At 42.0% G+C, this 23,288-nt stretch overlaps 2 protein-coding genes across 6 annotated transcripts in view; both read left to right on the top strand.

Annotated features, from left to right (window-relative positions):
• Positions 1 to 931: 931 nt before the first annotated feature.
• The window catches only part of LOC310793596 (N-acetylaspartate synthetase-like), a 35,757-nt gene continuing 13,400 nt past the window's right edge, over positions 932 to 23,288 (top strand). Inside the window, exons 1-5 of one of the 5 annotated variants that reach the window (XM_083655424.1) lie at positions 5,463 to 5,658; positions 8,366 to 8,424; positions 10,535 to 10,748; positions 11,074 to 11,238; positions 11,511 to 13,381. In XM_083655424.1, coding sequence (XP_083511550.1) covers positions 10,541 to 10,748; positions 11,074 to 11,238; positions 11,511 to 11,905 — 768 coding nt within the window. In that variant the 5' untranslated portion in view covers positions 5,463 to 5,658; positions 8,366 to 8,424; positions 10,535 to 10,540 and the 3' untranslated portion in view covers positions 11,906 to 13,381. Of the gene's footprint in view, positions 1,009 to 5,462; positions 5,659 to 8,199; positions 8,425 to 10,534; positions 10,749 to 11,073; positions 11,239 to 11,510; positions 13,382 to 23,288 lie in introns of those variants that run through there. The other 4 variants (XM_083655423.1, XM_083655426.1, XM_083655425.1 and 1 more) reach the window with 4 other exon arrangements.
• LOC310793718 (uncharacterized protein) lies at positions 16,876 to 23,081 on the top strand. Its single transcript, XM_083655581.1, has 7 exons — positions 16,876 to 17,015; positions 17,339 to 17,449; positions 18,660 to 18,758; positions 18,875 to 19,672; positions 20,690 to 20,832; positions 21,708 to 21,817; positions 22,194 to 23,081. The coding sequence occupies exons 2-7, from the start codon at positions 17,371 to 17,373 to the stop codon at positions 22,339 to 22,341; spliced, it is 1,377 nt and encodes a 458-aa protein (XP_083511707.1). The 5' UTR covers positions 16,876 to 17,015; positions 17,339 to 17,370; the 3' UTR covers positions 22,342 to 23,081.

Genomic DNA, 23,288 nt, shown 5'->3' with positions numbered 1-23,288 from the left:
AAACTAAAAAACTCACCAGTAATTCTAGCAGGAATATTTAGCAGATAGACAAGTAACAGCACAGCAAAGTTGCTCAGTTGGACTCAAAATGTGTTCTAACTGAGACAGCCAGCTGGATGCCTTTTTAAAGCCAGGGAGTTTCTATGCCCCGCCCTCTGCAATCAGCCGATAGTTTCACAGCTCACCTGATCACCTGATCACACTCAGCTGTGATTGAATGGCCCACAATATAGGCAGATAGGAGTCTAGCACTACTTTTTTAAAACCACAAGCTAGTCAAAGTAAAAAACCAAACTAAAAAACTCACCAGTAATTCTAGCAGGAATATTTAGCAGATAGACAAGTAACAGCACAGCAAAGTTGCTCAGTTGGACTCAAAATGTGTTCTAACTGAGACAGCCAGCTGGATGCCTTTTTAAAGCCAGGGAGTTTCTATGCCCCGCCCTCTGCAATCAGCCGATAGTTTCACAGCTCACCTGATCACCTGATCACACTCAGCTGTGATTGAATGGCCCACAATATAGGCAGATAGGAGTCTAGCACTACTTTTTTAAAACCACAAGCTAGTCAAAGTAAAAAACCAAACTAAAAAACTCACCAGTAATTCTAGCAGGAATATTTAGCAGATAGACAAGTAACAGCACAGCAAAGTTGCTCAGTTGGACTCAAAATGTATAAAGAGTTGAATTGGCTCCCAGTTGAAAGGAGAGTTCAACAGCTGAAACTTATCATGGTTTATAAAATATTACGTGACCTTTGTCCCAACTATTTCAACAACCAGTATGTCCGTAACATCCATAGCCGGAACAACAAGAGCCAGTATATCAGGTTTGAAATTGCCCAATCTGAAGAGCAAAGTAGGAAGAAGTACGTTCCTCTATTTGGGGGGAGAGGAGTGAAATAAAATTCCTAGTGAAATTAGGTTTGCTTCTCGGAATGGTTTCAAAATCCTTCTGAAGAAATTCTTGCTGAGCAAACTAGTGTAAACGTGAGTCTCCCGGTGATATGGTATGTTGGCTTTTATCTTCTGTCCCTCTTGTCCTTTGACTGTTCTGTATTGTTTTACCTGATGTTATTATTATGTTATTGAGTGTCATGTTTTATAAGACCAGGGACCATGATGGAAATAAGTGTTTACACTTTTCATGTCATCCCTTGGATGTTTGTCTTGCATTATCGAAAAATAAAATTCATTCATTCATTACTTAGTTACTTTCTTTTCTTCAAGGTGGCGTATATGATCTGTCCTATGCAATGAAAAGTACAAAAACATATAAAGTTCAAACTAGGTTATTTTTCTCATTTTCTTCAAGTTGATCCTCAACTTCAATAAAATCTGATGTGGTTTCAGTTGGATTTACGTACGAGGTGTTTCCTAATGAACTCATCCGTTTCCATCTCCTTTGTGCCAATGTATTCTCGTTCTCATTTGCCATTCAACTTCTGGTGAAGTGTTGCATTTGGTACGTGCAGAGAGGTCTGATGTGATGATCACAGCGCTTCCCACACACAGCATAGCCCCCCTCCCTCCATTGCGATGATGTCATCTGGAGATGACTTCTAGCAATTTTTCTGATTAGCCAATAGTTACTTACCTTACAAACAGGGCCACTACACACACACACACACACACGCACACGCACACGCACACGCACACACACACACACACACACACACACACACACACACGCACACACACACACACACACACACACACACACACACACACACACACACAAGAGACAGACACACACACACACACACACACACACACACACGAGACAGACAGACAGGCACACACAACACACAAGAGACAGAGTGATGATGTCATCAGTGACATCACTGATGATGTCATCAGTGATGGTGTCATCAGTGACTGAGGGAGAGAGGAGAGGGGGAGAGAGACTGAGGAAGAGGGAGAGAGGAGAGGGAGAGAGACTGAGGGAGAGAGGAAAGGAGCGAGAGGAGAAAGAGGGGGAGAGACTGAGGGAGAGAAAGAGAGGGGGAGAGAGACTGAGGGAGAGAGAGAGGAAACATTGCGCGTGCGCCAATAGGCCACACAGCAGCCGAGCTGCGGGCAAGGCCACGCAGCGGGCAAGCTGCGAATGTGAGCTGCAGGGCCAGCTCGCATTCGGGCGACGGGCGAGTCTGCGCACCGGGCGAGCCTAGGAATCGAGTGCGCGTGGCATGCAAGATGCGAGAGGAATGATCTGGGAAGTGGGAACTCGTCCTTGGAAACTGTTTGGAAGAGGGCAATCACTTTAAAAAAATATGTGATTGGATGAATGATCTGTCTATCCACTGGCTAACTTCAACCACTTAGGACTGCCTCCTTCTTCGTCGGACAATGATTGGTCCACACTGCTGGTGGAGTTGAGGAGTCAAACGCACATAGCAGCATGGCAAGATGGATTTTTCGCGTGAGCATGATCTCGCAAATCCAGCTGCCTCGTGAGGTTATATAACCCTCATGTTTGTTGCATTGCAGCATACCTCATACACATGACAAATACAACTACTGGAAATACATTGTATGCATCCAGAAACCAGATGTGCTCTGAATTCACATGTGGATTGGACATTTTCATAAGGGCTGTTTATATTTGACCCGAGCTTGAATCATTCGTACCCATCCCTTTTAACTTTAGCATCTTTGGGTTCATGATGTGACAAAGTGTTTCTGAGCAGCAGTGCCATCATAGTCATTCCAATAGGGGACATGTTCTAATTATGTTCATCCAGTGTGTCAGACTAAAGGTAATCTGAGCTGGGAGGTCAGATTTGAGCCTGTATATTGTATCTCTCTCCCACTATCACTATCAGGTTTGACAATGCTGAGTCCCCTGTCCCTCGCTCTGGTGTGAGCCTTTTATCTTTGCGTTCTTCCACTTTCATGTGCAGCATACCCAAAAGGCGTCACTGTAGTTAAATATAGCATCTAACTGATCTCACCCTCATGTCACTTCTGGCAGGCTTAGCTTGTGTGATGTTCACTGAGAATTTCTGATCTCAAAGGATCTTTCTAACGTTGCCATGCTATTAGTGAGTCATTCTCCGCAACTCCTTCTCTCAGCCCCTTACCTTCTGTCGTCACCAATGTCTATTTTCATTCTTTGAAAGCCGGTCAAACGACTACAGTGTCTACCTCCCTTTGTACTGTCGATGGATACACTGTATCATGGCTAGTTCCTGTGTTTTTTTTTGCTGCTTAACATAGTAACTTTACACAAGGTTATTGTTTTGTTAGGCATTTAAAAAGAACACGCAAATCCACCTTAACTTCGTTTTTGTTCACCATTCTATAGTGTGATTGCAAACTACAAAGACCAGTTTTGGGTCAGAGGTTTGTTTTGTGGACCTTCTCTCTCTTCTAGTTATCAAAAGGGTGTGTTTAACATGATAGTTATCTGTGGTGGTTTTGTAAATGTTTTGCTTGGCAGGTTGGTGAGTTTGTATGCCGTTCTCGGTTTGCATTCGGCTGGGTAAGTTTGTGCAGCATTTGACTTGAATCTGTGAGCAATGTTTGAGAGCAGATGTGGTGGAGGTGGCTTAAAAAGGTGGTCATGGTGCCATGTGGTGATATAATTGTTTATTGTTTATTAACTCATTGAGTGCCAGCCACTTTTGGAGAACGGACGCTCCCAGTGCCAGAGTTTCAGAGCGTTTTCAGTGATTTCTCGAGGCCCACAGAATATTGTGTGATATTACTATGTAAACACCGAACACGCACAAAGAACGATGAGACTCTATTGTATCAGCAGCAAAACAAAATTTATTGATATCATTTTCCGTTCTTTAGTTATCAGCCGGAGAAGATAGGTCAAAAACAGCAAAAACAGGCGTTTCCATCTACAAGCTGAGATATTGAGCCTTTTGTGAAATGAAGCATTTCAAGCAAATCACTGACTCTGAAACTAATATTTTCTGACCTGAAACATCTGAACAGTAATTTCCTTCAATATAACAGCACCCCCACCCCCCTCTACTGCAAACTCCTCCTCCGTGGGTGTGTCTCTGGTGGCTTTGCTCGCTCTGCTGCTTGTCAGGCGAGTCTCTGCTGCTTGCGGATCCACGTTCGGATGGCAGCCGCTCGTCGGGGGACTGTCTGGATCGGGCTCGCTCGTTTCTGGGGTTTCGGTTGTGAGCTGGGATGAAGCTGCGTCCGATTCTGGGCTTTCTGGGCTTTCTGCTGCGCGTTTCAAAGTGTGCTGCACCCAGAGTCTATTTTCGGAGCCCCCCACCGTTGTGCGCCGGCTCCCAGTGCGACAGCCATTCTCATGAGAATGGTTTCATCACGGCTTTTTCTGCTGTTTTTACTCAACTTTCTCTAATCTGGAGAGCACTGTCGCTACCTAATGGGTCGGTAAAATAGGTTATACACATTCAACATGCCCCAAAATTTTACGGGAGATGTATTAGGCATTGATCCATGTCCCACCGTCAAAAAACGCAATTGACGAACATACTCGTCCTTGGCACTCTACGTTACTAAACGAATTGACGAACATACTCGTCCTTGGCACTCAATGAGTTAAAAAGGATCCCCATTAGCTGGCTCCAGGGTGTCAGCTAGTCTTCCTGGGGTCCCAGACAACAAATCCAATACATGTCAGACAAACAATAAAATAGAATAAAAAACATGTCGCATCATGAGAGTAAAAGAAAAAATATGAAAGGAGAAGATAAAGTTAGAAGTATATCAAGAACAGACGAAACAATGTAGCATGGTAATCAAGCTTTCTAGTAGAACCAGAGTATGGCTTACAGTCAGAAGACATTTTCAATTTATAAACCAGACAATACAAAATATGACAATAAGATAAGCTGAAATAAGGGTGGTTAATGTGAGAATAGAAACGATCTAAGTTTCCTTTTAAAACCAGCCTTTCCTGTGATGGAACGTACATCACCTGGGAGACAGTTCCATGATGCTATAGCCCTGGAAATCACAGCCTTCCTCAAATAATTAGTCTTTGGTCGGGGTAACACAATTTGTCCACCACTTGCCCCTCTGGTGGAGTGGGTATGAGTATTTGAACTATAAGTTATATTATTATGAAAAAATCTAATAGAGTATGAGTTTGAATGACTCTGTGAAAAAATATGAATAGATTGGCTGAAAGTCTTTTCTCAACGCTAAGCTAAGAGACGTGCATGTATTTCTGCAACGTTGGTGCTGGGGGAACAGCCCAGGACCAGTCCAGCTGCCTTGTTTTGTGCAACCTGCAAGCAGGAGGCCAAGGCCAAAGCTGCTCAGGCTGCCCTCATGCAGCAAAGTAAACTGATGGGTTTGACACTCATCCGGGTTAGTGGTCTGGCGAGTACAGCAGCATTTTTCACCACCCTGATAACATCTAGCCATACAAATGAGCCATACACATTGCTTTGCTCCCTCAGTCCTGAGACGAGGTTGATTCATGTTTTGGTGTTGAAGCCTGCACTTATTTATCCCGCTGCCAGTCTTGGTAATGAGTTGAATACTGTAGTTGGGCGTTTACAATTTAGATCTAGAGGAGGCATACTGAGTTTCCTTCATCTAATCTGCCAACCAAAATATAATTTTGTCATAAGAAAACATGTCAAGTGGAGAATTGTTTCAATTTTGAGTTATTTTTGTTGCCTTTGTGAGGGGGTTGTTCCGTGGTTGAATGAGCAGAGGTAAGCCTGAATTTAGATAGAAATGTTGGTTTATTGTGAAATTTTGGGGTCCATCGTTTAAGTGTGTGTTCGGTAACCCTTTATTTTACAGGTACCCTAGTTACATATGAACTATTTGTAATTACACATGAACACCAAATGTAATTACACAGTAATTACCAATAGTTATAAATGATGTTCATATGTAGTTACATTGTAACAGACCTGTAAAATGGAGTGAGTCTGTTCAACTGTAGTTCATATGTAGTTACATGGTAACAGACCTGTAAAGTGGAGTGAGTATATTCAACTGTAGTTCATATGTAGTTACATTGTAACAGACCTGTAAAGTGGAGTGAGTCTATTCAACTGTAGTTCATATGTAGTTACATGGTACCGGACCTGTAAAGTGGAGTGAGTATATTCAACTGTAGTTCATATGTAGTTACATGGTAACAGACCTGTAAAGTGGAGTGAGTCTATTCAACTGTAGTTCATATGTAGTTACATTGTAACGGACCTGTAAAGTGGAGTGAGTCTATTCAACTGTAGTTCATATGTAGTTACATGGTACCGGACCTGTAAAGTGGAGTGAGTCTATTTAACTGTAGTTACATGGTACCAGACCTGTAAAGAAGCTCTGGCCTGGGACAGAGATTGCTAAAAGCCAGTGGGGGATTCGAACCAGTGAACTTCAGATTGCAAAGCAGGCGGCTTTAACCACTCAGCCACGAGGGCTTTCCAACTTTCTTAGTGGAGTTTGAGAGGATAACTGTATGTCAGTCAGATGTAGTTGTCACTTCCTAGCTTTGTTATTATAAGCATAGACTTGGGGGAAAATGTTGATACTTTGTTAGTTGTAGCTTGAAAGACAGGCAATATTGATTAATGTGAATGCATTTCTGCAGTGTGACTGTGCCATTTAAAATCTTTAAATATAACTAAATGTTTCTAGAGCACAGTGCATACAATTTATTTAGCAAATAGGGGATTTATAGACTTGGGGGGGGGGGGTATAGACTTTGGGGAGAGATGATCCGGGGGTCTGCTGACCAAAGGGGTCTTTGAGGGGCTTCGACTGGGTCCCCAACAAATTGAGAAATTGGGAAATTGATGGGGAAATGACTCATTTACAATAAGCTAACAATTAGAATGTAGAAGAATGGCTATTTTGATTATAGTTTCACTGTTACCTCTATATCTACAATACATATACTATATATATATATATATATATATATATATATATATATATATATATATATATATATATATATATATATATATATATATATATATATATATATACAATACCTATTATAATTTTTGTGTTGGAATTCTGGACAAAATCATACCTACAACTAAATAAAGTATCAATATTTTCCCCCAAGTCTCTGTGTATAATAACAAAGCTATGAAGTGACAGCAACTACATCTGACTGACATACAGTTATCCTCTTAAACTCCACCATGAAATTTGGAAAGCCCTCGTGGCTGAGTGGTTAAAGCCGCTTGCTTTGCAATCAGAAGTTCAGTGGTTCGAATCCACCACTGGGTTTTAGCAATCTCTGTCCCAGCCCGGAGCTTCTTTACAGGTCCGGTACCATGTAACTACATATGACCCACAGTTGAAAAGACTCACTCCACTTTACAGGTCCGGTACCATGTAACTACATATGAACTACAGTTGAACAGACTCACTCCACTTTACAGGTCCGGTACCATGTAACTACATATGAACTACAGTTGAACAGTCTCACTCCACTTTACAGGTCCGGTACCATGTAACTACATATGAACTACAGTTGAACGGTCTCACTCCACTTTACAGGTCTGTTACAATGTAACTACATATGAACTACAGTTGAACAGACTCACTTCATTTTACAGGTCTGTTACAATGTAACTACATATGAACTACAGTTGAACAGACTCACTCCATTTTACAGGCCTGTTAGAATGTAACTACATAATGAACTACAGTTGAACAGACTCACTCCATTTTACAGGTCTGTTACAATGTAACTACATATGAACTACAGTTGAACAGACTCACTCCATTTTACAGGCCTGTTAGAATGTAACTACATATGAACTACAGTTGAACAGACTCACTCCATTTTACAGGTCTGTTACAATATAACTACATATGAACGTAATTTATAACTATTGGTAATTACTGTGTAATTACATTTGGTGTTCATGTGTAATTACAAATAGTTCATATGTAACTAGGGTACCTGTAAAATAAAGGGTTACCGTGTGTTCTTAAGTAGCTCACGTAAACACATTAAGAAGGAGGGGTAACAGTGGATGGGTTGACACTGACAGTGGTCAACATTGGTAAAGGGGGGTAACTGTGGTTCCCGTTAAGAGTGATGGGGTGTTTATTTGTTCTTAGCTTGGTTTTTTGTTGTTGTCCTGATTAGAACTTCTGCTTGGAGAGGTAGACGACATGTCACCAAATCAGACATTGATTTGGAGTGTGCATCCTGTGGCCTGCAGGGGATTTTGCCCAGGTTACGCCTAGTCTGTGTCTGGCTTGTGGGATTGAGTCTGGAGGTGGCGATTCGCAACCGTCCCATTCATTTAAAAGGGCTCGCTCACTTGAAGGAGATAGACGCTGCCAAATACTGTTTTGTGATGCTGGCTCTCCAGTTCGGTGCTGTAGCGTCAACTGGTGACAGATTACTATTTGACATGGGTGAGTTTGGGATTATGTTTGCAGATTCCTTCTCTTAGGAGCCTGAGAGGGTGAGCAGGAGCTTCTGAGTGAAATGGACGGTGGTGAGTACCTTGAGCATGGGGTATTTGTGAATGTTTTTATGATGGATGTAAGATGTAATGGGTCACTGTGTTAGTTTTTAAGGGGGGGGTGTCTTAGTTGGGCAGGGGAGAGGTTTAATTTGGGGTGGGAGGTGTTTGTGCCATCTTGATTCAGAATATCTCTTGTGGGGTAGAGGGAGGGGTATTACGACTGTTGTCGTTTAGTTATTTAATTGAGTAGTTTTCTGTTATGAATCTGGTTTATTTTCTGGACAACGCTTCTTCACAGTACTTCCACAATGGGGATCTTTCTCTTGTCATGTTAGACTCTTTGGTAACATGCTCTCATTCAGACTCGACTCTGGTCTGGATTGGTCTGCTGGGAGACAATTGATTCAACATGGCTGTTGCTGATTGGAGTCAAGCCACTGCCAATGCAGAAGTCAGACAACATGGAGACAGAGTGGAGGCGACAGGGGCTCCACTCTCATCCGTGTTTGCCCTGTTGTTGGATGTTTAGTTTTCTTTGTTGTATGTGCGGGTTAAGTTAAAGGTATTTAGGTAGGTAGTTAAAGCTATTATAAAGGTATGGACATTTTTCCAATCATGTGTGTGTAATCATGTTTCTTATATTAGTCATGATGTCGGGGGATTTAATGTAGAAAAAATGATTTATTCTATTATGCAAACCCAATGAGTCCTCTGTAAGTTTTTAGCTCTTTTTGTAACTGCTGCGCCTGTCGCTTTCTTAAAGTTCTGTTGTGATGCTTTTAAATGTCCATTTTATTCTCTTTTTTTATTCTTTTATTTTCTTGTGTCAACCATTTTATGTGAAGCACTTTGAATGGCCTCTGTGTATGAAATGTGCTATACAAATAAACTTGACTTGACTTGACTTGACTTAAGGTAACTGTAATAATGTATGTTGTGTTCATGTTTATTTGTAAATGCTCACTGTTAACAGAAAGACAACTTTGTATTCCTGAAACTACAAAGTTTTCTGCACTGCACCGCACTCTTTATTTATTTATTTATTTCACCTTTATTTTACCAGGAAAATTACTTGAGATCCAAGATCTCTTTTTCGAGTAAGACCTGGCCAAAATGGCAACATCCATGAAAACAAAAAGCAGCTTTGAGCTTTGAGTCAACACAACATCAGTTGTTAGGTTGTTGACTGTACTCATTCAAAGCTTGTTACTATGATACATGTGCACTTGTACGCTGTGAACAATTTACAATTCATTAGGGGCTGTCACTCTAAAAGGCTGTTTTATACAGTAGCTCTGCGTCAAAGTGTCAATGTAGCTGCCTAGAGCAGTACAAGCATATAGATTTCTGCGTTGGCTATTCTGCATGTGGCAGACCACCCAATGCCAGATCATACAGGTGGGCTTTGTTAACATGGAAGCAGCCTAATGGAGCTGAACAGTCGCGTCACATCTCTTGCCCCGCAAGTGAGTTTCCCCCATAGACATTTAGAAAAATCCTTACGAGTGTTAAGGCTGAAACCAAGCCAACCCGTGACCTACTGAATCATGAGTGACCATAACACTTTTCAGTTGCATCAAAAACAAAAAATAACAATGGGGAGGGGGAAGGGGGGAATACAATTTTAGATTTATTTTCTCCGTCTTTATAGGCCCACGCGTAGCGGGGCGAGCGTGCGTAGCGCATGAGCTGCGTCTGCGAGCCCGCTGAGAATAGTTCACAGCTGATAACAGTATAGCCTCAAAAGGTGCTGGTAACCACAGATAAGTTTTCAAACTGTTTTAGCTTATTGCTGAAGGGTTGTCCATTACTTGTATCCATCTCAATAAATGGCTCTGGCTTGTCCCAGTCTCACACCCCTACACCTTCGCCATCTCATGTCATGCTGAGCACTTCAGTCATCGTCAGAATACGTAAACGTCCGGACATATGGATTCAGCATGCAGGGGGCACTAACAGACACACTCAACCCAACTGCAGCTTTAGGTGCATCATAGAGTTTCAACATAGAGAGAAAAGTGTGCACAATTTACAACAAAGTAAGTCAAATGGAAGCATTGAAGAAAAGCCTAAGTTATCAGTGCTGGGTCTTTGACTAAAGCTTGCTCTCAACCAAATCTTCATCATGTGCTTGTTATAGTTTGACATGGAGGAAGAGGCACAGACAAGGGACGACAAAGAACTTGACAGTGGATTCAAAGACAGAAGCGTCATCGTGCGCAAGTTTGAGCCTGCGGACAATCCGGAGGTGCAGCGCATCTTCCATGAAGGGCTGATGGAGATGATAGCGGATACGGCCTTCAGAGGGTTAAGACGTCATCCCGAGAGCCTTTTACTCTACACTGCTGTGACAAGTATGCTACTAATTGAATGTTTATGTTATGGTTGGTTTATTATATATTATGTATGTATTAAGGTCAAATTGCATGAAATTCACCACTGCACTTTCTCGGGACCCCAGCAGCGCGCCTGCCAAGTTCGGCGAAAGCCATGTTCTGATTGGTCGAATTGGATTGATTTCGTTACTGCACTCTGTCGCGTTCCAGTATATAGAAGTGTGTGTGGCGGTGTGTGTGTGTGTGTGTGTGTGTTATCTGCTATAGCAAGTTAGCAACTTGCGTTCATCATCTTCTCTTTTTATTTTTCTGCTGGTATCTTTTCCCAACTTTCCACTTGCAGTCATCTGTTTTGTCATCACCGTGTCTTGGTGGGTGGCAGGCCTCGCACCAGTGCTTGTCCTGGGTGGGCGCTACTTCTGCAGCTGGCGCGTGAGCCAGCGACACCTGGAGCGCGCCAGGAGCGGAGACATGGGTGACATCGAGGGGTTTTACATGAAATCACCAGGTAAATTAGAAAATTGTGGGGAAAATATTGTTAAAATGTCCCAATGTACATGTGCAACTGCAAATTCTCTTTTGTTTAGATCCCCTGTCATCTCAAATATGTAGGTATTTGTCACTGAAGAATAATCATGACCATCGATGGCATGATATGGCCATAGGGACAAGATGGCTATCTATGTAAATTGTATTGAAGACCAAAATGTATGGTATCTATCTATCTATCTATCTATCTATCTATCTATCTATCTATCTATCTATCGATTGACATTTCAGACTCCTGTATGTGGGTAGCAGAGCTGGAAGGCAAAGTAGTGGGTGTTGTGGCAGCTGTTGGCCAGCAAGAGCCAAGTGGTGCTGTGGAGCTGCGGCGGATGTCTGTGGACCGGAGCTGTCGGCACTGTGGAGTGGGCATGGCGCTGGGACGGAAACTTCTGCAATTTGCTGTGAGTCGCAGGTACTCGTCGGTGGTCTTGGGAACCACGGCGTACACACCGGCTGCCCACCGGCTCTACCAGCGGCTGGGCTTCCGGTGCACGGGGGTCTCCAATGGATACATCACACCGGGTGACAGACCGCCCTTACTGGAACGGATGTTCTACCGGGTCCGCCATCATCACTACTACCTGGATGTGCATAAGGACAGGATCGCTATCAATGGACAATACTGACTTTTAGTGAGGGTGCACAGAATACCCTGTGATCAATTGACAGTCTCACAATGGGCCCTATCTTCCCAAAAGCGTTAATTTAGCGTTTGCGCTCATTTAACGCTGTTAATTAGGGGGCGGACACAAGCGCATGCCTGTGATAATTGTACTGGGCATAGGCTGCCACATGCCAAAACAGGCGTTTCAGCGGTAAAATGTGGGGATAGATGGCATTATACTATTCTCAGCAGCGCGCAATTACTTTGCGCTAAGAGCTTTGAAAATGACCTCTTACGCGCAAATACCTCGCTGCACTGGGAGAGCACCGTAATCTCCATGCAGCACAGCGCAGTGCAAAGTAGAATTCCTTTTGGATATGTCATTACGCACAGCCTTGCCACGCCAATACATCAAATTATGCTGCTAAAATTGGGTATTGGCAGATAATTCAGTGAGGCAATCAACTATAACTCACTGAGAAACTTTTATCACATCGCAAACAGGGAAATTAATTGAGAAAACGTGTTGGACAATGGACATAGGCTATTTACCTTCCTAACCCGGAGGGTCGTTGGCACCACAGACGATCTGTCAATAAGCTCTCTCTGTCCTCGCACGAGTGAGAACACTCTATCACGCATGGAGAGAATTACAGCATATTGCATGCCTCGCGCAAACAGCCATTGCGAGACGGGAATCTGATTGGTTTTGGTTTTGATTGACATAATGCCCAGCATTGCCTGGCCACACCCGTGAATAATTCTGGTAGTTAAGACCGCCCAAATCCCGTTTGCGCAGGCATTTTGGGGCGCAGATGATTTTGGCACGGCTCTAATTTGCGTCTGCGACACGTGCCGTGAACGTTTCCGCATCCCCGCCGAGAATTGCATCCCCAACATATTTCGGGGCTGTTTTAACTTAAAAATCAGGGAGGTCACGTCTACCACTCTATCACTTTTAAACAGTTACATTTCTGTATAAATCATTACAATATGCTCCCATGAGGTGGGGATGCTGCCGGTGCTGGGGTGCAAAACTCGGCATAACACCTGGACACTGGCACAAGGCGGACTGCCATCTTCCCTGCCTTAAGGCACGCGCAAACAAGTGCGCAAGCGCTAATGGGGGATATCGCCTGTTGGAAGATAGGGCCCTATGAGTTTGCCATACATTTTAGTCTTGTATTATTATCTATCTATACGTGATATTATGTGAGCCCACAGTATCCAATAAGTAACCCATTTGAAAATGCTTTAATATAACCCAGCTTGCATGAGTGGCACAATGAATATGTTACGCAAATACTGTGTGTATGTGCTGGATGGTATAATTTGCTTATTTTGCCAAGGCCAGAGGAGGATGCTGTCTATTGCTTTGTGTTACAATGCAGGGTGACACATAGCCCCAAACCTATCATGTTTTTATAAGACCAGGGACCATGATGGAAATAAGTGTTTACACTTTTACATGTCATCCCTTGGATTTTGTTATTCTTTATCCAAAATAAAATCAATCAATCAATCAAACTTATGCAATCATACAATGTTGCTCTCACACAAAATCAATTCCATAACCAGACCTGATGAAACAATTAACTGCGCTGACTGTAAGGAAGGGTGTAGCAGTCTATCCACAATTTTGTCAGGTCAGGACAATCTCACTTCTCAACAGTTTCTCAACAGTTTCTCAACAACAATATCCACTCCATTCTTCACTGTCAATATTAGATTTTTACCAGGGGCATTTCTAGGGTCTGAAGGCTTGGGGGCTTAACCCAGCGCTCTTTAGGGAGGTCTGGGGGGGAAGGGGGGGGGGGGGGGGTCTTTTCTAAGAGCATGCGCTCCCGCCACGCGCCATGCTTTGCAGGAGAGAGGGAGAGAAATTAAATGAGGAAGGTAAACAGTGAACCACTTGAAGGAAACCAGTTGAAATGAAATGATGGAGCCAGGAGTCAGAAGAAGTCGTCTGATATGATGTATTGAACATAGATCTTGGCCAAGAGATGCACTCTTGTATATTCACGGATGGATACACAGGCTTACATACATTGAACAGAAACTCAAAGATACTTATAGGACACACATCAGATTACATGTCTTGATGCACATCAGATTACATGTCTTGACGCACACTGGAAGGCCATTCTGTAGACTCAACCTATCTGTTATTCTGGCCCTGGTAAATTTTACTTACCACTGGGTTGCTGAAACATGTCCTTTGATGTACTGACCCAGTGGTAATTCAAATACAAAAGTGAGATTTTGAGTTCTAGATACTAGCAAAGATAATGCCTTGCACTTGCACTGGGTGTAAGATACTGTGTAGTCCCTTCACTCAGGGAACCATGGCCTAACCCTCCGTTTCCCTATGGTAAATTCTCTTGACACAGGTTTCAGATGCAAACCCATTAAGCTGACATATTTGGTGGTTGAGGGAAGTGAAACTAGAAAAGATAATTCAGCAGCATGAAAAGTGCTTACATCAGACTAAAAAAATCTGTCTGGGCGAGAATAACGGTGAAATCTCTGCCTGCATCCCATTCCCATGACCACAGGCATGTATCACAAATGTATCTTACATGCGAGAAATCCAGTCAGCAACTAGAGTAAACATCATGGATCATCATGGTGCATGTTTGGCGAATCAAGTTCAACCCTTTAAAAAGAGAAAAAAATTTATGTTAAATTGTATTATGGCTTTTTGTGTGCGTGACTGAAACAGCATATTCAGCATTTCTGTGTTCTGTGAAATATGAATTCCCTCGTAATTTCACGTTGAACCACTGATTGTGAAAGTGATGTTGCCACTGTCTCTACATGACTCACACTATTCCAAATAAAACTGCTTTATCAACCTGATCTCTGAAACATCATAGAGAGCACTGGTCGCCCCCGTGTCCCATCATGGCCCAAACAGACCAGCTGAGCCTGATTTCACTACCCAGTTTAACATTGCCAGCTGAAGGCAGTGATATGCACATTGCCAGCTGAAGGCAACGTCATGCGTTTTGGGGGGCAGGTTCTCAAGTGGAAAAAGGGCACCCCTCCCATAATTATTATTATTTTATTTTTTTCAATAATATTTTTATTCAATTTTAAATTTTACAAGACAAGACAACGACAAAGACAAAAAACAAAAACGAAAAGACAGGGCAGCTTAAACACTTCACAAAGACATAGATGTGGACAACAATGAAGAAAAGGATGGACAGATGAATGAGAATACGATAAAATAAATTAAATTAAATTAGATGTACGAGGCAAAAGGCAGTACTCAGGTGGCAGTATCACTTCGGTTGAGGTATCCAATAGTCAGTGTCTCTGCTAGGTTAGGGTCAATATATTTCAGGTAGGGCTCCCACACTTTATAAAAGACATCGGTTGTTGAGTGCAGCATACATGTCATGAACTCCAGAGGCATAAGCTGCATAATTATCTGGTGCCAGTTCCTCTTTGTTGGAGGTTTGTCTTTAATCCAAAATAAAAGAATATTTTTTCTAGCAGCAAAAGTTAATAAATTAAATAGCCGTTTGTGATGTTTATAAACGAGTTTCTTATGGGGAAGACCAAGAATAAGGCTGACAGGGTCTGGGTCCAACTCCACACCAAAGATGACACTCAACTGCTGCACTATGTCTGACCAGTATCGTTCTATCTTAGGACATGACCATATGCAGTGAGTGTAATCTCCCACCTCTATCTTACACTTAAGGCAGAGGGGAGACAGGCTAGCATTCATTTTATGACGAAGGCTGGGTGATATTTGCAATCTATGTATAATTCTTAGCTGCATCGACCACAGTCTGTTGCACACAGAAATTCTTTTGGCATTATCAAATATATCACACCAGTCCTCGTCATCAATCTCCACCTCAAGGTCCCTTTCCCATATCTGCTTGGTGGCCAGGGTGTTCAGAGTAGAGGTAGACCTTAATAAGCTATAAAGAAAGCCATAATTATTTCTAAACAATAAAGTTACATAGAGTCAGGCCCGGATTAACACACTGTGGTGACCCCACTTGAAGTGCCCCCCTCCTTCCAATTTACACAAAATTCACATTTTATGGCAATAAAGACCACAGATCTACAGTAATGTACTGTACATGAACGTATTGCTAGAGCACAAACTCAACACACATACTACAGAAAAATGTAAGACACAATGTACTGACTAAAGAATAGGTCATTTTATACAGTGAGATCAAGTTTGGAAAAATGGTCTCACTAAAATGAAATGGCTACTATATGGAGACTAACATCATCACACATGAATACAATTAGGCTCATTGAATCCACAAGAGAAGAGTCTCAGCTTTCCAGTGATACCGAATTATGCAATTCCAAGACTGTTTATGGAACCCAGTAGTATGCAGAAATGTTAACATAGAATAGGCGAAAATAACACATTCATACCCACTGCAGCTTCTGAAATACAGTAATGCTGGCGTGTCTTGCAAAAAGGGCACTTATCAGTCAGATGTCAAAAGGGCAGGTGCTTGTGCACCACCTGGGGTCTATCTGTGTACGTCCCTCGCTGTGTGTGTGGTATCACCACAGTGTTTGGTTGGAATAACGCCTGCATTTTCTAAAGACCATTGTCATAGTAGAGTATTGCAGTGAAGATGTCTTTCCAAGGTCACATGGAAGAAGCTTCTTATTTTTGCCGGGGCATTTCTGTTGACACCTCAACAATAAACACAACACAAATCTACACACTTCCAGTGTTGAGATCAATCATCAGCTCATCACAGGGGCAGGCATCCATGTGCCATGGAGAGCCATGATCAGGTTTACTGTCCCACTCGTCCGTGAGTGCAAGGGCCTACCAGCATCTACTGAAACACAGATCATGTACAGTATATATAGAAAGAGGGCAAACTGGTACCTCATGGACTGCCCTTAGCTCTCTCTCTCCGCCTCCTGACCAACCCTCAATTCCTGCCCCACTGGCCAGAATATAAAGAAAATATCACAAGGGTGGTGTACAGCAGTAACTCAGGCTTTTGTAGGCTGAACCCTTCCAGTGATTGAATCATTGACACATCACAGTTTCCTGGGATTGCTCAAGAGGAGGACCATTTTGTTTCAACTCAAGTCCTTCTGCTGCATTTGTTATTATCTCTTCAAACCAGGTAAGATTTATGCAGGAACATTTATGATAAGTGACACGCTACAAGCTCAATAAATCATAAACAATCAACAGGAAGGAGTGAAAGGATCAGCACCTTATCAAGACACCCTAATGTAACAAAATGTTCCTGTGATGATGAGCTGAGGAGAACAGATATGAAGGATATATTTTTTCTTGAAGACATGAACATAATGTGGCAAGTTAAGTAGAGGAGGTAAAGAGGGAGATGCAATTCAAAGGACATGTAAGGGGAGAGAGGTTGTAGCTATATCATTTCATCTGTCTGAATTGATATCAGAAGTGAAATATTGTGTTGACTTGCAGAAGAATCTCTTGCCAGCAAGAGCGACTATACGATGACAACCATGGAGATTGATGAAAGCACAACTGGCTATAAACTCCTCTCAGCGGGTGGCAGAAAGTTTCAATATTCAGGTAAAATGAGAGCTTCATTCTAAAATGAGATCCTGCATTTGTTAACACGTTGAGTGCCATGGACGAGATATCTCGGCTTACATGATCCAACCGTTAAGTGCCAAGGACGAGATATCTCGGCTTACATAAATATTTTTTTTTTTTGACGGTGGGACATCGATCAACCCCTTTTACGTCTCCTATAGCAGAATTGGAGGAAGAGAATGTGTATAATCTATTTTACCGACCAGCTAGGTGGCGACGGTGCCCTCCCGACAGAGAGAAAGTCAACCAAAAGCAGCTGCCTCCCGCGGCTGCTTCCTCCATTCTCGAGGAAATGGCTTGCCGATTTTACAGTCATCAGTCACCAGACTCGCCGCTCTCGGGCCGCGCCAGCAGCAGCACACGGGGGATTGCAAATTTGCATAATATATTATGGGTAAAACACACTTTGAAACGCCCGCAGAAAGGCCAGAATCGCACGCATTCCGAAAACCCAGAAACGAACGAGCCTCATTCTCATACTGTAGGCGGGGAGGGAGGCTGCTCAAACTCGCTGCCAGGGAGGGAGGCTGCAGCAGAGCACTCGCTTGTGACAAACGCAGGCTGAAAGCCACTAGACACGCCCACGGAGGGAGGAGTTGAAGGAGAGGGCGTTCGGAACTATATTGTTTGGATGTCTGATCTCTCACTGATGCCAAAAATAAATGGTTAAAGTGACTGTTCTGCCTGTTTGATTAAATTTCACAAAACTGCGATTATCTCAGCTTTCACTCTCAGACAGCTGAAACCATGCTGTACTCAACGGCTAATATCTACATAACTACTAACTCTACAAACTAACTCTTTTAGACAGAGAAAGCACACATTCTATTAGTACTTTTGTGAACTTCGTGTTCACAAACTCCAAGCAGAAAAGAATCCTCGGCTCTTGTAAAATGAGCCAGAATCCTCAAAAAACGGCCTGGCAGAAGCTACCTACAGCAAAAACAAAACGGCTGGCAGTCAATGTGTTAAGATTTAAACTCGCTGTGGAAAGGTGTTTGCAAATTCAAGATTTTTCCAAGACCTTCAGCAGCAGGACCATGTATAACTTTGAAATACTGTAACAGTGACTTAATTTCAGGAATTTTTTCCCCCTTGTAATTAGCATTCTGTATCGCAATTTGGAATGAAATAGAACACAGATCACATCATCATTTTTCTTACATTACTGCTTCCTGTGATTCAGTTGATGAGTTGAGAAAGAGCCCTCTCAGGCCTGCTGCCCTCTGTCTGGGCCTTCTGTGTGTTCTCCTGGTGGCTGTGCTCATAGGCCAGGGAGTCCACTGTGAGTCGACTTTACTATTGTCTTTGTCAAACATTCTAATGTTTTCTGGAAGTTAGCTGAGATGAGTGAAATAATCGATCCAGGACATGTTTCTCAATATCTCACCTTTTCTGCAGATCGCAATGTGAAGAGAGACCAACAGGACAGCTACCATGCCCTGACTAAAGAGAAAGACAACACACAGGAGAACCTGAAGACCACGCTTAAAGACAAAAGGGAACTACAAGGCATCCAAAGCCGGTTACAGAGCAGGAATGAATATATAACTAGAGACAGAGACCGATATCAGACCAATAATAATATTCTGACTAGAGAAAAAAGTGAGCTTGCAACGAGGAAAACAGAGTTACTGACCAGTAACACTGCTTTAATGAGCGAGAGAGACCAGCTAAAAAACACCCAAACCCAATTGCAGAAAAATAACGATGCCTTGACTAAAGCCAAAACCTTCTTTGAAACACATTACAATTCAGTGGTCAAACAAAAAACCGAGTTACAGACCAATCACAACTCACTGACCAAAGACAGGGACAATTTACAGAACAGATACAACAACCTGACCAGATCAAGAGAGCGGTTGCAGATGAGTTACAACTCCATGATTAAGCAAGTAGAGCAGTTACAGATCAGCCACAACTCCACCACCAGTGACAAAGAGAAGATACAGAGCAGCCACACCAACCTGACTAAGGAGAAAGACAATTTACAGGTCAGTTACGACATACTTAAAAGTGCGACAGACGTGCTGCAGGCTAGTTATAATGATACGATTCAAGAACGAGACCAGCTACGCATCAGTTATAACAACGCAACTGCCGAGAGAGACAAGTTAACGATGAGATACGTCAATCTGACTGCAGAGAGAGACCAGCTACAGAGGGAAGTGGCGAGACTGAACGCAAGTATTGTTAGAGGTAAGCAAAAATGAAACAAATAAAATAATGAATTTAGCTTATTCAACATTAAAACATAGTTTGGATGTCTAATCAACAGGAATGTCAATAGTGTAGATATGCACTTTAGTAATAGTTGAGAGATCTGCTTTCAGAACATTGTCTAGGTTAGGCTTGGATGTTCATTATTTAGATCCCTCATCATTACTATTCTTTCAACAAAGAAGGAACACAGCAATTTTGTGTTGGAAGGTCTTTATGGTGATGAACGTTTAGGCAAAACTTTGGCTACATGTAGTGGTTCAAAGTTAAAGTTTAATAGATGGCTATGACTACATCTTTAGGACGAAAACATGTAGATATATACTTCTCTGGTGCTTATTTTTGATATTCAACTGTGATGTTTAAATATTTAATAGTGTACTGCATCTACTTATTGATCTAAACCGCTATATGACAGCTCAATCATAGACACAACATTGAAATAATGTCTGGTGCTCAGTGGAAACGTGTATCACTGAGAAAGGTGGACTGTTCTTTCTGCTCCGCTCTTAGCATGCGCAGCAAAAGTCAAATGTCACTTTGCTGACAATGCTGCCGTTTGGTGAAAAACCAGCCTGGTCGCCAGAATAAAATGTCGCCATTGTATGTTTCTGCAATCCACAGACTCATAGAATATCACGTTTCTGAACCAAAATCTACGTGTAGATATGTGCATCAACATTTTGTTTACAATTGTTGAGATTGTAGGTTTGATGTACAACTTTAGAAACGTGAAAGGTCGTTTTGTTTCAACGGAGATTCTAGGCTCCATATTCATGGATTGCAGAAACGTACAGTGCTCACATTTTATTCTGGTGATTGGGTTGGAAAAACTAATCTGTCAACCATCAGAAAATAAAAAGAACCAAAAAAAACACAACTAAAAACATGATAATACTCCAAAAGGATGGTAGGAAGCCGTAGTCTCACTTGTCTGACTATCTCCCTGCAAGGACTTGTTCTTACTATCTTCTTATTGATGGATGCAATTTACAGAGAAGACGTGTCTGTCTGGCTGGAGCAAGTTTCAGAATAACTGCTACTACCGTTCTTCTTCCACTAAAACCTGGAGTTTGAGCAGAGCATTTTGTCAAAGGAAAGGGGCAGACCTGGCAATCATCACCACCTCAGCTGAAATGGTGCGTTTATTTGTGTGTGCTTGCATTTATGTACTGTATGTGTGTGTGCAACAGTGTTGGGGTAACCCATTACAAAAGTAACATATTACATGTAATATATTACTTTAGGCAGTAACTCAGTAATATAACATATTACCAATAGGATTTCAGTAATATTTTACCAGTTACTTTGTCAAGTAACACGTTAAAAATGTGTGTATATATATATATATATATATATATATATATATTTTTTTTTTATCAAAGCACATATTTAATTAAACATACAATAATTTCCAAATCAAATTGTGTGCTTTTATGCAAACAACCACTATAGATGACAATAACAAAGCAAAAGGATAACATTAAGAATTTTACACTGACTTCAAGACAGTTTAAATTATTTTTCGGGATGGTTCCAGGGCGGTGATGTCATTCTGCTACTGCAGTTATTTTGGTGAAAGTAATGCAAAAGTAGTGTAATAAGTATAGAGTTACTAATGGTAAAATGGTAAATGGCCTGCATTTATATAGCGCTTTTATCCAAAGCGCTTTACAATCAGTAGATAGTCTACATTCACCCATTCATACACCAATGGTGGCAGGCTACCACGCAGGACACAACGACAGCAGCTGGGAGGGTGCGGGGATCGAACCGCCAACCCTTGCGTCATTGGCCGACCCGCTCTACCTCCTGAGCTAAAGCCGCCTCTTACTCTACACAGACAGTAATATTGTAAAGTAACGTATTACTTTCAAATGAAAGTAACTAGTAATATGTAGTATATTACATTTTGAAAGTAACTTGCCCAACATTGGTGTGCAAGTATGTGTTGCTGTGGCTTCTTCAAGTAAATGTATTTGATGTTTTGAATTGTATCTCTCTTCCCTCCAAGGCGTTCATCAATGGTTTGTTTCGAGACGGGGATGAATTCTGGATTGGCTTGACTGACAACGATGTAGAAGGGAATTGGAAGTGGGTGGACGGGACGTCAGTGGGCACAACGTAAGAGACTCAAATCATACCTGCATGATATTGAAAAAACAAACAAAAACAACCACAGGTCCTGTACAAACCCACGCTGCCTGTTGCAATCGAGGTGTGTGTGTGTGTGTGTGTGTGGTGTTGGCCAAGTCATCTCTCAGTCAAGACTATTAGTCAATGTCGCCCTCTAGAGGCGATGTGATTAAGGGTCCCCCAGTAGTAGCACAGTAGCAGAGGGCTGCCCACATACTAACAGTGTGGAAAAATTGTGTGTCTTGTAACCATTCATGACTTCATATCCTCATTGTTGATTTCAATAATCCAGGGATTGGTCATGAAAAGAACAAGTCATGAAAACAACAATTCATCTCTTTTTGAATGTCTCTCTGTACTGCAGGTTCTGGGCCGACAACGAGCCCAACAACCAGCCCAACAGCTGGAATAGGGTGGAGGACTGTGCAGAATTCTGGCGCCGTTCATCAGGGGTAGGGAAATGGAACGACGAGGGGTGTGACAAAAATGAAAAATTCATCTGTGAAATGTAGATTGTCCATACAGAATGGCGTAGTTATAGCCAACCTTTCAGTTTCTGGTAGGTCAGAGATCTTATTCAACCTCCGTTTCAGGGTTGAAACTTAATGTCACAATCAAGTGTGTGTGTGTGTGTGTGTGTGTGTGTGTGTGTGTGTGTGTGTGTGTGTGTGTGTGTGTGTGTGTGTGTGCGTGCGTGCGTGCGTGCGTGCGCATGCCCCAATGTGTACAACCTTGTTTGGACAATCAGTTTTCTCTGTTAAAGGAGCAAAACTATGGAACAGTCTACCGACTGAGCTGAAAACACAACACGATTTTAATGTTTTTAACAGGGGGTATTAAGTCATGGTTGAAAGAGAAACAACTGTGTTCTCACACTTAATACCCTTGAAGACCTCTGGTGGTACTCTGTGTATTATGTCTGTATTGTGTGTACAACCTTACTTTACGTGTGTACATTGTGTGTACTGTATTGCATGTACATCCTTGAATATTTGTATGTATAGCTTTACTCTTGTGGTTTTATATTTGATTATGTTTATTTTGGGGTATGTCCTCTGGGGTGTATTTTAGTGACTTTCTGTAGTGACTTTCTTGTCAATACATTTGTATGTATAGCTTTACTCTTGTGGTTTTATATTTGATTATGTTTATTTTGGGTACAGTATGTCCATTTGGGTTGTGTTTTGGTGAAGGAGTCGCCTGTGGACAGGTGTTGAAAATTAGCGTTCCGCTATAAACACTAAACACTGTGTATCTGGTTGTTTAATCTCCAATGCTCTGTGATGTCCATATCAAATAGTAACTTAACCTAACCTAATGGCAAAATAAGGCCAACTGAAGCAAAATACTGTATATTCCTTTCAGAGGAGCAGATATCTTCCATTCCAAATATGTATTTGACCAAATTACACACAAGCCTAACACATTGTTAACATTGGCAACTAAAATGTATTTTGTT

Source organism: Poromitra crassiceps (genome assembly GCF_964638095.1).
Source record: "Poromitra crassiceps genome assembly, chromosome: 19".
Classification (NCBI taxonomy): domain Eukaryota; kingdom Metazoa; phylum Chordata; class Actinopteri; order Beryciformes; family Melamphaidae; genus Poromitra; species Poromitra crassiceps.
The sequence above is the reverse complement of the archived record's forward strand: the minus strand, read 5'-3'. Positions and strand labels throughout refer to the sequence as shown.